The sequence below is a fragment of the Montipora capricornis genome, chromosome 9 (assembly GCF_036669925.1).
Source record: "Montipora capricornis isolate CH-2021 chromosome 9, ASM3666992v2, whole genome shotgun sequence".
In the NCBI taxonomy this organism is placed as follows: domain Eukaryota; kingdom Metazoa; phylum Cnidaria; class Anthozoa; order Scleractinia; family Acroporidae; genus Montipora; species Montipora capricornis.
The window spans coordinates 21,706,319-21,718,818 of record NC_090891.1 but is presented as its reverse complement, the minus strand read 5'-3'; the positions used below and the strand labels follow the sequence as shown (position 1 = coordinate 21,718,818).

The window sequence follows — 12,500 nt, the reverse complement described above, 5'->3', positions numbered from 1 at the left end:
TCTGAGTAAGTAAGTGACAAATTTTCAAATTCGGACCCCTCACGATGGTTGTTCTCACGTGACGTCATTGCCGCCATGTTGGTGGACGAAAACAAAAGATCTCTCATTAGTTCCTTTTGTTCTTGCACAAGCAATGCTACATTACATCATTGTTATCTGTGTCTCTAGAGACTGGTTGCAAACCACCTATATGTGTGATAACTCCTAGGACCTGGACAAACGGAAAATGTTTGGCGTTTAAACGACATCAAACCGCTGTTACACGTTGAAACTTTTAGCTGAAACTCATGTGCAACGGCCCTGCAAAAAAAGTTTCAGCAGGCGTTGCACCGTGTAACTTAAAATGTCGAAAATCTTTCGGAAACGTTGAAACTGGTCTCGAAATGTTGTTTACATGGCCTTAGCCGGTTTCTGATTGGCTTACGCAGCGTAGCGTGACAAGAGCGAGGGAGACCAGTTTCACAAAGTGGTGTTACACGGTGAAACTCTCGTTTTTGTCAACACTGTGATCGTTGCGACCGTTGCAGAAGTAGAAAGCAGTTCAACTTTTCGTGAAACTTGTCTCGCAACGGAAGTTCAAAAAGTTTCACGAAACCGACCATGTTACACGGTGCAACCCCTGCTGAAACATGTTTCGCAACGCCGTTGCACACAAGTTTCAGCTAAAAGTTTCAACGTGTAACAGCGGCTTCAAACATTGTTTGGTGACCAAACATGCTGATGTTGAAGTAAGTGGCCAAATGGTTAAACATGTTTTATCTAACGCAGATCAAACTCCACAAGCAAAGAACTATGGGTCTCAAATTCGTAAAAAAACACGTTGATACAAGCGTCTGAGCATACGTGGTACACATGCGCGCACCAAACATGTTTGATTCGGCTGTCCAAACACATCACCCATCAAACACCAGAACAAAGGAAATGTTTTAAGTTGTTTGATCGAATGTTTGATGGCCTTCAAATTTTATCAAACACGATCAAACAGCACCGAACAAGGTGGCCAAGCGGTAAAAAGTTTGGTCACCAAACATTTCCCGTTAGTCCAGACCACACTATTCTTTCAAAATTACAAGCTCATGGTATTCAGGGTTCCATTAACCAATGGTTCTGTTCTTATTTAAAGAACCGAACCCAAAAGTGCCTAGTAAACGGTAATAAATCATCCAAAATGTTCCTTTGCTGTGGTGTTCCACAGAGAACGATTCCGGGTCCCCTTCTATTTTTATTATGTATAAATGATCAAAGGATTTACGCCGTTGACACTAGTACTAATTTTGCTGGTAGCGATGTTGATGAAATAAATAGTTGTATTAATCTTGATCTGGAGAGAATTCGTGTGTGTCTTGCAGCCAACAAACTAACTTTAAATAAGAAAAAGACTGAATTCCTACTGGTTGGTTACAAGCAAAGGTTACTACATTTTACAGCAAATCCCATTGCCACAATCAACCAGTTTCCGATAAAGCAAGTCTCGACTGTAAAATCCCTTAGGTGTACATAATGACAAAATCTTACTTGGGAGTGTCATATCAACGAGCTTTCTATAAAGATTGCTTCTGGTATAAGCGCCATTAAACGTATTAGGTACTCGGTCCCATGTAAGACTCAACTCTCCATTTACAATTCACTAGTCCAACCACATCTCGATTACTGTAGCTCGATGTGGGGATCTTGTTCTAAGAGTCTATGTCAAAAGTTACTAATACTGCAAAATCGAGCTGCACGCGTCATAACGTTTTCAAATTACGATCGTAGTGCTGATGAACGGTTGCGGATGGTAAACTGGGTTAAACTGGACCTTCAACGCCTCATTAATAAATCAATTTTGATGTATAAGATTGAAAAAAATGTGGTTCCGGAGTATCTTAGTTCGCACTTTGTCTTCTGTTCCGATACTTTAACTTATGACCTAAGGCCCGTTTTAACCGTCGAATTTCACATGTGCGGAATCTAATGCAAATGAGAAAAATCGATTGTTTTCGCTCATTTGCATTAGATTCGGCACATGTGAAATGGACGTTGAAAATGGGCCTAAGAACTAGTGACTGTACGCTTGCCATCCCTCAGCCCCGTACTAATTATGGTAAAAGACGTCTGTCCTATAGCGGAGCTGTACTGAGGAATAGTCTGTCCTTGGATATTCGACAGTCGCTCTCTCAATAAATTTAAATCTAAGTTGAAGATCGGGACACCTTATTAAAGGCAATGTGTATTAATTTATTTAACGAGAGTGACACTATGGTTCTCCTGCAAAGTAGTGAGTTAGAGGGAATGCCACCCGGGGTGGGGGCTGGGAGGGGTACTCTCAGAAAAATTGGGTGGGGGTCTGCGGCCTTCTTCCTGAAAGCCTTACCCTATCTCAGACCAAAATCTGCGATTTTCCCTACCTTATTTCAGACCTTACCAAACATTTGATACCCTATTTCAGACCTATTTCAGCTGTTACACGGTTGGCTTAATAATTTGAGAAGAGCTTTGCTGATGGTCTTATCACCTAATGATGAACAAGAAGCTTCTTCCAAAAAACATACCCAATCCAAGACTCGAGTGAAGAAACATACCCTATTTCAGACCAAAATGGTCAAAATCGATACTCTATTCCAGACCAAACCAGCCCATAAAAGGGAGTACCCCCCCTCCCCCCTCCCCCGGGGGAATGCCAGGAAACCACTTAATCCTGTTCCTGTATTTTTTTCTTTTCCTTTGCAGCTTCTGTGATTTTTCTGGGAGACAGTCAACCAAACAACAGGAAAACACTCGCTGTATACCCGATAGGCCTTTTTTACTTCGTCATAGGATGGATGATCATTTCCCACTCTGGCTGACACTCAAGACCTTGTTCAAAAGATGGTGAGCCATCGTCCTTCTTTTCGGTTGAATGGAAAAACTGATTACATCGCGGAGTACAGTAAAATTTGTACGGCCGTGAGATAAAGGGGGGAATCTTTGTTTACATTTTTTTGCCGCATTAGCACAACTCAGGGATAGTGCGGTTGGCTCACTGGGCTGAAATTGATTCGCGTATGGGCACGGTTAGTTTCTGGATGGGTGACCATCTAGGAATAACCCTTGCCGTTCGATCGAAAGTTCACTCAGCTTTCCATCCATTCGTGGTGGGTGAAATGAGTACCAGTCTTACTGGGGACAAGTTGGGAATGCAACGGGATTGGAGTGGCGCCTACCCCTCCCTGGCGTAAGTCACGGGAGAAGCTATTGAAAAAGGAGCCTTCGGCTTTCCTTCGACCGCGGTCGGCCTCTTGTCTTGTCTTGTCTAGCACAACTCCATCGTTTTCTAATCAGTCGGCCAAGAATCTGAATGTTGAAAGTGCATTGCATAATGAGCTATCTCTGAAAATTTAGACCCGATATACCAGATGATCTCTGAACAATGATGTTTTGAAATTTCGAAATTTTACAAAGAATATATGGGATCATTAGGGCTTTTGCCACCCAAGAATTTATCGGCAGTTTTTGATGGCTAATAACTGGCTCTCATTATCAAAGCTAAAATGCTTAAAACTGGAGATTTACTAAGTTCAGCAAGTTTTTTGATCTTTTGAAGTCCATTTGTAAATAGCATAATTCCCTCTGTGGGCAAACTCGTATGTTAATGAAATAAAAAGTACAATTACCAGAGCAAAGATTCCCTTATAGACTTGGATAGAAAATTCTTAATGTATTTTTTTCAGTTGTTAATAGGACCTCAAGTTTTTGTGTTAATCGAATTGGTTGGCAAACGGGGTTACTTTCTATAGAAACGTTGGTGCTGTATCGGTGTTCAGTGAAGCTCGAAAAATGGGTGATATCAATTAATTAGTTGCTAACGTAAATTACCTCTATTTCTGAGAGATAAGTCCCTCGCCCTGACGAAGGACAAACGCACGAAACATCACCTTTCAGTGGTCAATTTACTCTCAGTAACTCGCTTGATGAAACCAAAGACCCAGGTTTCTCTAGGTATGGTTAGCGCTAACCAGCATTAAATACCATGGAAACCTATATAGGTTTTGCGGTTAGCGCGTACCAGGCTTCGATCAAGCGGCCCCAGACTGATGTGTTCTAATGACTCGCCTAGCTGGCGTATCGTTTCATCAGTGGAAAATCAAATGATTGAGTTCGTAATGATTGTTGTGGGAGAAGGACTAGTCAGAGCGTTTGAGTGGTCCGAATGTCGCTTGAAACTGACTTTTTGGTTTCCTCAACTGAAGGAAGTGATAACTTGCAAAAAACGTAGTTTTCTCAGACTTCTTTGCAAGGCCTCTATAAGGTAACAGGGACTTTAGAAGCTGAAAACACTCGTGCTGTGTTACTCTGCCTAACAAAGACGTGCAATCGGCTATTTTGAGGTTTTAATGACAACGTGGGTATACACGTGAACCTTCCATTCCGCACTATGATATTTTTTGTACGACGTGAAAGAGATGGGATATACAATGGAACATTTTGACTCACGTGACTAGCAGCCTTATTGGATTACTGAAACAAAAGAAAGTATTCGCATACAAATAGAGTTCAATTCCCGGAGGATTAGTCTGGTACACCATCATGGCCGCCATTTCTTTGTTTTGGAACATTAACATGGCCGCAGTGACGTCATAAGAAAACGCTCTCTGGGTTACGTCATCGCCACCATGTTTATGGACGAAAACAAAAAACCACTCACGAGCTCCTTTTCTTCTTCCACCAGCAATTGTACATTGCAGCATTGTTATTTGCGTGTCTCTCTCCTTTTTAATGGTTGATCTCCTCTAATACAGTTATTACATTAATAGTTGATAAAAGAAAATAAGTATTCAGAGAAAACCAAGGGCAAAATAGGAAACTAATTAGTTGCCCCTTTTTTTACTTAAGATATCTGGTAGTCTATGAGAGTATAAATAAATATTACACATTAAGTTCGTGCAAATACAAACAAATCGACAAAGAGAAGAGAAGTCGCTCGTGACGAATCTGAGAAAGCTGTGTTAACATTAAACTTTAAAAAAATAGCCCACAAAACAAAGGAAGATTCACGATGGACGAGGCTTTGTTAAAGAAACGGTTGCCTTCAGCATCTCCTTGTCTAACATCTGTATGAAATGTTTGTGGAATAATCTTTAAAGGTAAACTATTTATGGTATTCATATTGGCCCATAAGGGAGGCCTTTGAAAAGCCGAAAATCTCTAAAATCACAGGGAGCCCGCATGTGTTTGTGTAACCGTTTATATTATTATAAGAAATGTATTGGATTCACCGTTTGCTTCTTCTGTAGTGATATATCGACAAATATTTGCAACGTGTACTGTCGCTCTTTCTCCTCAGAAGTGGTATTTTGAGCGATTTTGAAGCTTTCGAGTTTCCTCTTTACTGTGCCTCTCAGAGGCACAAACAGATTCTGCGGGCTCCCTGTGCTAAAATTGAAAAATTAAAGTGCATTGCACAAAAAATGTTGTAAAGCATTCCTTGTGTACAATATTTTAGTTTTGATAGTAAGTAAACTTACTTCATTGGATGTTGTTCATTAGTTGTTTTTCTCTCTCTGATAAGAAATGGAATTCAAAGCCCTCACAACATTGTTCATATTTGACGGCCACTTATGTCCAGAAATGCGCACCCAATTTTGATATCCGGTTCAGTGCATTCGATAGGCTTGGTTTGTGAAGTGCTTATTGAATATTCAGGAATAGTAATTGTCATTCGCAGTACAGTCCACACATGCAACTCCAAAACGAACACAGTGTTTAACTAAAGGCGTTTCCCCTATTCCCTAACTCAACGACTCATACAACTACATTCTGGTAAAATAGGAAGCTGACTGCTGCATGCGATTAATTAAAAGCGGTACAAACTGATGTGCCCTCGCTGCTAAGGCCTATGGAGGTATATCTATGACAAAATTCAATGATCAGTATTTGAAATAAAATCGTCCAAATCATGAATGCATCAATCCAAAGCTGAATGGCAACAAGCCGATTCTGCAAATGGTCATCACGGAAAGAGGCATAACGCAAAAACCCATAGCTCAAAAAGGCATAATGCAAATAGCAATAATGTTAAGAGGAATAACGTAAAGAGACATAACGCAGCAACGCATAACGCAAGAGGCATAACGTAAAATAGCCATAACCCGAAGGCCCTTTGAAGAATTGAGACTAGCTGTGTACTCCGTAAATAATTTCAGCTCTAAGAAAACGTCGATTGATGGTTCAAGGGAAAGAACATATAATCGCTATCGAATTTTTTTTTCCTGTTCAAGTTATGCCTCTGTGTTATGGCTCTGCGTTATACCTATTGCGTTATCCTCTTTGCGCTATGGCCATTTGCGTTCATGGATTTGTAAAACATGGATTTGTAGCCACCAACTCAAACACTGAAAATTATCCGTGTTTAATTTCTTTCTTTCGACCTTCTGCACTCTTTTTCACGTGTTTGCTGGATGCAGAGCATTCACTTTTTCACGTATTTGAGTTAACTGAAAAAGCTCGGTCCAGATATGTGCAGTTACTATAACAAATCTGGAAAACGTTTCTTTCCTGCTATGAAGAATATAAACATTTCAAGTACATGGCGCTTAGATAGACTCCAGTGTTTTATTCATCTTCAACGATAACTTTAAAACATAATGTGACAAAACCTCAGGAACCCGGAGATATTTCTGTGGCCTTTGACACTATGGAGGATACCGGCTTCCTTCTCGAAGCGTCGCTTTGAATCGGCGGATTCGCCTTTTAACTTCTTGACACAAACATGACGCTGCATCTCTCTCAATGTAAAGTCAGCCAAATAGACGGTCCCAAATGTCCCGCTTCCAAGCTCTTCTTTAATTTTTACAGAGCTCCATGAGAACTCTGGAAACTCAAATCCACGTCGCCGTTTTCTGGTCAGAGATGGAAGTTTAAAAGAAGCCGCCATCTCCTTCCTCGCACAATAACCTATCTTCTCCCGCGCAAATTTAAAAGATGCAAATTTATTTTCTACAGAGGTCTACAATGCATTTTTAAAATTACGGTATTTTGGCAGCCTGGTTGTTTGTATGTTACGTACACTTTTGTTTGTTCCAAGTTTGCCCTAGTAAAATGACCTATTCCCGTAAAACGTTGGAAATCGGTCTTGACCAGTTCCTGTGTATTAAGATGTTGATAATTTTAAAAATAAAAACGCGCCGAATGCATTGTAGAGTTGAATATAAGCACGCGGAATTTTGTGTTTGGAACACGAAAGAATGCCGAAAACGGCCGGGAATACTTACTCGCTATAAACGAGTGCTTCTCGTATTTCTCGATTATTCGTAAAAATTTCCAAATGCTAATATTACTCAACATCAAACAATCTTTTAGAGAAATTATTTAAATGTGAAGCGGTAACATAAAATGAAAATAATTTAAAGTAAAAGAATTAAGATTAAAAGGGGACAGACAGAAATAAAGAAATAAACAGTCAAACAATGCTATCATTTTTACAAAAAATGATAAACCACCTTTTACAAATCTGTGTTTTGCAAATCCATGTTTTACAAATCCTCGTTTTACAAATCCATGTTTTACAAATCCATGCTTTACACAGCGCTTTTGCTTGTGGAAAGTTTTCAACATGTCAGTTTAAAGTTAAAATTGCTCTAAAGTTCTCGAAATTGTCTTTTTTTTCTAAAATTCTTTTTAATGTCTAAACTTCCCAAAAAAATCCCGGAATTATTTAGCTAAGTCTAATTCCGAGATACATGTATAAATAACTTTCCCTTGTGTCATATCCCCTGCGCCCTCCCCTGACATTTCATCTTCCTTATTTTGGTAATATAAAGGGATTAAAACTCTTTGAAGACCCGCGCAGGGGATTTGGGTTCTGTGGGACCCATGACGTCAAAAAAATCGTAATGTGGATTTTTCCTTTTGTGTACATAAGCCTTATTTTAGTGCCCAGCCTTCAGAGAACGAGGGGCCGCCATATTTTCCATCCACGTGCAGTTCAGTTTTCAATTGGAATTTAGACCAGAATGTCCTTTAGTGGATCGTCTAATAGCTCTCAAATAGATCGAAAACTTCAAGATGAATTGATGGTCGAGGAGCAGAAGCAAAGGTTTCATAATCAAATTCACGCATTCACGGATATTTGCTGGGAAAAATGTGTCGAGAAACCGGGTAACAAAATGGATGGAAAGACAGAGACATGCATCGTGAACTGCGTCGAGAGGTTCCTCGACACTAATATATTCATTGCCAAGCGATTCTCAGAGAAGTTTAAATGAGTCCTTTTTGTGGGAGAGTGCGAGATGTCTGAAGGCCTTGGTTGATGTGGATGCAATTTGTTTGGTACAATGTCAGAGTCGGGTAGTATGATGCAAGATCGTGTAGGACCAGTGTAAAGGTCAGGAACTTAAATACTCTTTTCACCGAGCGATTCATCATGACTTGATATGGAAGAGGAATTGCTGCAAGGAACCCAATTCTTTGGAAGCGGAATTGTGATTGGAACGACTTGTTCATTGCTCTGACTACATGTACATGTCGAATCAGCCCAGCTGGGATTTATAATTAATAATAATAATAATTATAATAAGTAGAATCAGAAACCCTTAAGGGTTGAAACGGGTAACGCGCGTTCACAGCTTCCGAATATTCAAGGCGAACTGATTGGTTGAATGTTTCATATTTGGAAACCCCTCGCTCTTGTTGTTCCAAATATGGTACTTAGCAAATTGAATATTCAGAGGCTTGTTTCCCAGCACACAAGGAGCCGTTACACGTTTCAACCTTTATGGGTTTCTGGTAGAATAATAGTATACTTTTTAATTTAATCACTTATATAGGGCCCTTTCCACATTCCACAATAACAGAGAGCTTTAGATGCTAAGACGAGGACGAGTACGAGATTGACTGCCTGTTTTTGGTGAAGTTTACCTAGAAAATTTATAACCCGGACGATTAATCTTACTCGTTGTTAAACAAGCATTATAGGTTGCTCAGTTATTCTTATTGCTCGTAATTCTTCCTTTTTGCTGATCAAGAAATGCAAAACTTCTACAGTGTGGTTGACTTGTTTTGACATGACAACATTTTTGCAAAACCTTGTACTCAAAAGAGGATGGTATCACGTTTTTCCCACCAAAATGATGCTGGTTTGCACGCGTTCACTGATGTTCTATGAGAAAATCTTGTACTCATAGTTGTTCTTGTCCTAGAATCTAAAGCTCTCTAATGATCAACAGCACTTAACAATAGTTAATCTGACTAATCTAAATCTACATAAAATGATAAATACAATACAATCACTGGGGCCGCAGAGCACCCCCCACTTTTTTCCTATTGTGTTGTTTTCTCCTAAAGCTCTCCCCTCTCCCATAACTCTTCTGTGATGCATACCAAAACCTAGCCCCCCCTTCCCCCCCCCCCCCCCCCCACTTTCAAACATACTTTGTGGCCCCTGATAGCCCTAGTCTTGAAAAACTGACCCATAAGAATGTAAACCTAGCCATGCAGTGATTGAGCATTGCAAAGTTCAGTAGGCAAACTACTGAACTTAATTTCTCTTACTTGACTGACTCATGGATTTCACTGCTCAGCACAAAACCCTTTGAAGGCTCCTTAAACAACACACCATGAAAAATGGTGAAAAGCAATAATGAGCTGAACCCTTTATATTTAAAAAGCCTACAAGCTCAATTTGATATAGAATGAAATTTGAGCACAATTTAATCATGAGCAGGTCAATGTAGAAATTTTAAAGTGACCTCACTATTTTGTTTTTTCCTTGTTGTTCAAATGGTATAATCCTTGGGAAGGGGGAGGGGTGTTTAAAGACAAAAGCACTAATGTACCTATCGATGTTAAGCCCCAGGGAGGGTGGGTCAAAAATGTCAAAATCTTCACCCTATGCCTGACCCCCCTCCCTGGGGCTTAACATTGATAGGTGCATAATCAGCACAATAAAATCAAGAACTGAAGGATTCTGGTAGTTGGATTCAAATGAACTGATACTCTTCCTGTCTTACAAATACCTAGTTCTTTTTAATTGAAAAAAAAAAATCAAATGATGATGTAACCCTCCCATTGACTCGAGACGACAAAATAAGGAACAGGATTGAACATTAAATAATTTATTATTGATTATCAATTATTGATGATGGTGGTACTTCTTTCCAGTTCTTTCGTTGGCTTACTATTAGATTGAGTCTACTTCAATTCATTCCACAACCCTTGCCAATATTAAAACACAAAGGCATAGTCAATAATATCATTGAAATGAGAACTTGAGAAGTGAAAAACGTTTGGTAGTTCACTTTGAGTACCCTTAACTGCTTCTCCATGAATGCAATTAAACTGCTTTAAAACATCAAGCACCACACAACATAACATTTTTTATTTTAAACATGTTTACTTGTCTGGGTAAGCAATCAATAATTGACAGAACCCTTTCTCAAAGGTTAAAAAATAATTAATTTTCTAGTCACACACAGTAAGGAAAATTTGTTGTTAGGCTTAACTAACTTATCCTTGGACTGTGTTGAGGGAACAAGCTGAACATTCTTGTGGAAAAGTACTCTGTTCTTTTTGCCTTTTGTGATTAAATAGAAAACATATGTATTAAAAAAATCTCAGTTGATAAGTACTTCCCTTCACTGGAAACACTTCTTCATTTACAACACACTCTAGTTGCTGAAATTAGGTTTCACTACTTCTTTTTTAAAACTTTAATTAATTAATTTGCTTTTCTCAAGCACTAGCATCTAACAGCATTAACATATTATGCCACCAGGAACACAACAACTTTCTGCAGTCATACATGTAGCTAATTTAAATGCACAATACAATCCTTAATATTGAGTACAAATTATGGACGAGGCAAGAGTTTCTCTAAGTGTTTCACAGATTTTACTCTGCCAATTTTGCCAGACGATTTTACTCGTCAGTTGCGGCTATTCCAGGGCTGAATGGGTTAAATAGGCGTGACCCAGGTTGCTTGGTGCATGGTTAGCCCTAACCAGCATTAAAGAACCTGGAAAAAGGTCCTTAAGTTTTGATACCTCTTAACCGACGGTTAGCGTTAACCAGGCTTTGAGCAACCAGCCCCTGGTAGATATTTTTTTATATTGCCAAAAAATTACATACTCAAAAGTGGTTTAAGACTATTTTTGGCCCCTCAATTCATTCAGAAATTGTTCCTGGTAATCTTTTGCTTTCCTAGATTTCTTCTCTTAAAAAACTCGGCCATTTAAAGAAAGTGTTGTGGTATCTTAAGGTTTGTTTCACTGCTCCTAGGTAACATTGTGTACATTGCTTGAGAGGCATAATGCAAAGGTCGAGATACTGTAAACCAACAAGTCAAGATGTCAACAATAATAAAGTTACGATGCACATGTAAAACAACCTCACTTATCCCCGGGCTGTCACCAAGAACTGCACACATCCGATCACACAAGTGTGCTGGTTAGCAGGCAGCAAAAAAAGCAAACCATCCCACAAGCTTTGGGGAAAATGCTATTCAGAGCTACATGTAATTAACACATGCAGGATTGACTGAATTTTGAAGAACAGCACCAGAACACCAACCTATTGCCAAAGGGAGGTTGGGAGGAAATAATAATACATTATTGCTATTAGTTAGTTGGCGCCGTGAAATATAAACTGCAGAAAGACCTTGGACAGCTTACAGCAGCAGCTTTTGCAGGTTGACATGGTATACTAAAGCACAGAGGTCATGGGTTCGAATTCCGTGGAAGCTGTCTGAATTTTTCATGGGACAAAATCAATTTTTGCTTCACCCTTTAACACCCAAACTGGCTTAGACCGGCCAGACTTAGTATTTTACTCTGTCTAACACCAGACGATTTTACTCGTCAACGGGGAACCCCCGGGAATCAATGGGTTAAATTGTCCATTTAAGTACAAGGATCACCATAATTTTATACATTTTCTTTCATTCACTAAAGCTTTGGCTAATTTCATGCAAACGGTGGGAAAACAGGCTGACAACTACAGATTAAGTGACTTCTGGGTGGATTCAAGGCAATATCCGGAATCTAAACCACTTTTTGAGACTTTTTTAAATACATGTACATCTACCACAGACTAACTAAAGGCTCTTTTTGGCCATGGTTCTTTGTTTGGTATAAATTATAATATACAATCAATTCCTAGCTAATCAACAGGTTTCATTAATTTTGGTTGGCTCCTGAAGATGTACAGGCAAGTGAATGCAAATTTATCCAATGTTTCATTGTTTCAACTATAGAATTCAGGGCCTGATACAAGTTCCAGCACATGAAAATTGGCTGGAAGCAACAATACTGTGCAACAAGTTACAAAACGTTACGAGTTTTTTTTTATTTTTATCCAATGATACATGCATGTAAATATTATTGGCCCTTTATTCTATAGTTTAGCTTATTTTTTTTAAGGAGGCTCAAAAGGGTTTTTAGCTGCGCACACGAGTAACCTACACACGCCATAACTAAGAAACAAGCGTCAGCAGAATGAATCAAATTTCTATCAAAAGTAGTGCGTGCAACACACCGGAAGTGAAAATA

The 12,500-nt window shown here is 39.2% G+C and overlaps 2 protein-coding genes across 2 annotated transcripts in view; one reads left to right on the top strand and one right to left on the bottom strand.

Annotated features, from left to right (window-relative positions):
• LOC138016709 (protein YIPF6-like) overlaps positions 1-5,492 on the top strand; it is an 18,682-nt gene extending 13,190 nt beyond the window's left edge. Inside the window, exon 6 of the mRNA XM_068863902.1 lies at positions 2,710-5,492. Within this exon, the coding sequence (XP_068720003.1) occupies positions 2,710-2,825 (116 nt within the window). The 3' untranslated portion in view covers positions 2,826-5,492. The remainder of the gene's footprint in view (positions 1-2,709) is intronic.
• Positions 5,493-10,054: 4,562 nt separating this feature from the next.
• Positions 10,055-12,500, bottom strand: part of LOC138016710 (COMM domain-containing protein 8-like) — a 10,885-nt gene continuing 8,439 nt past the window's right edge. Inside the window, exon 5 of the mRNA XM_068863903.1 lies at positions 10,055-12,500. This exon is cut by the window's right edge and continues 700 nt beyond it. The gene's annotated coding sequence lies outside the window, so the exon portion shown is untranslated.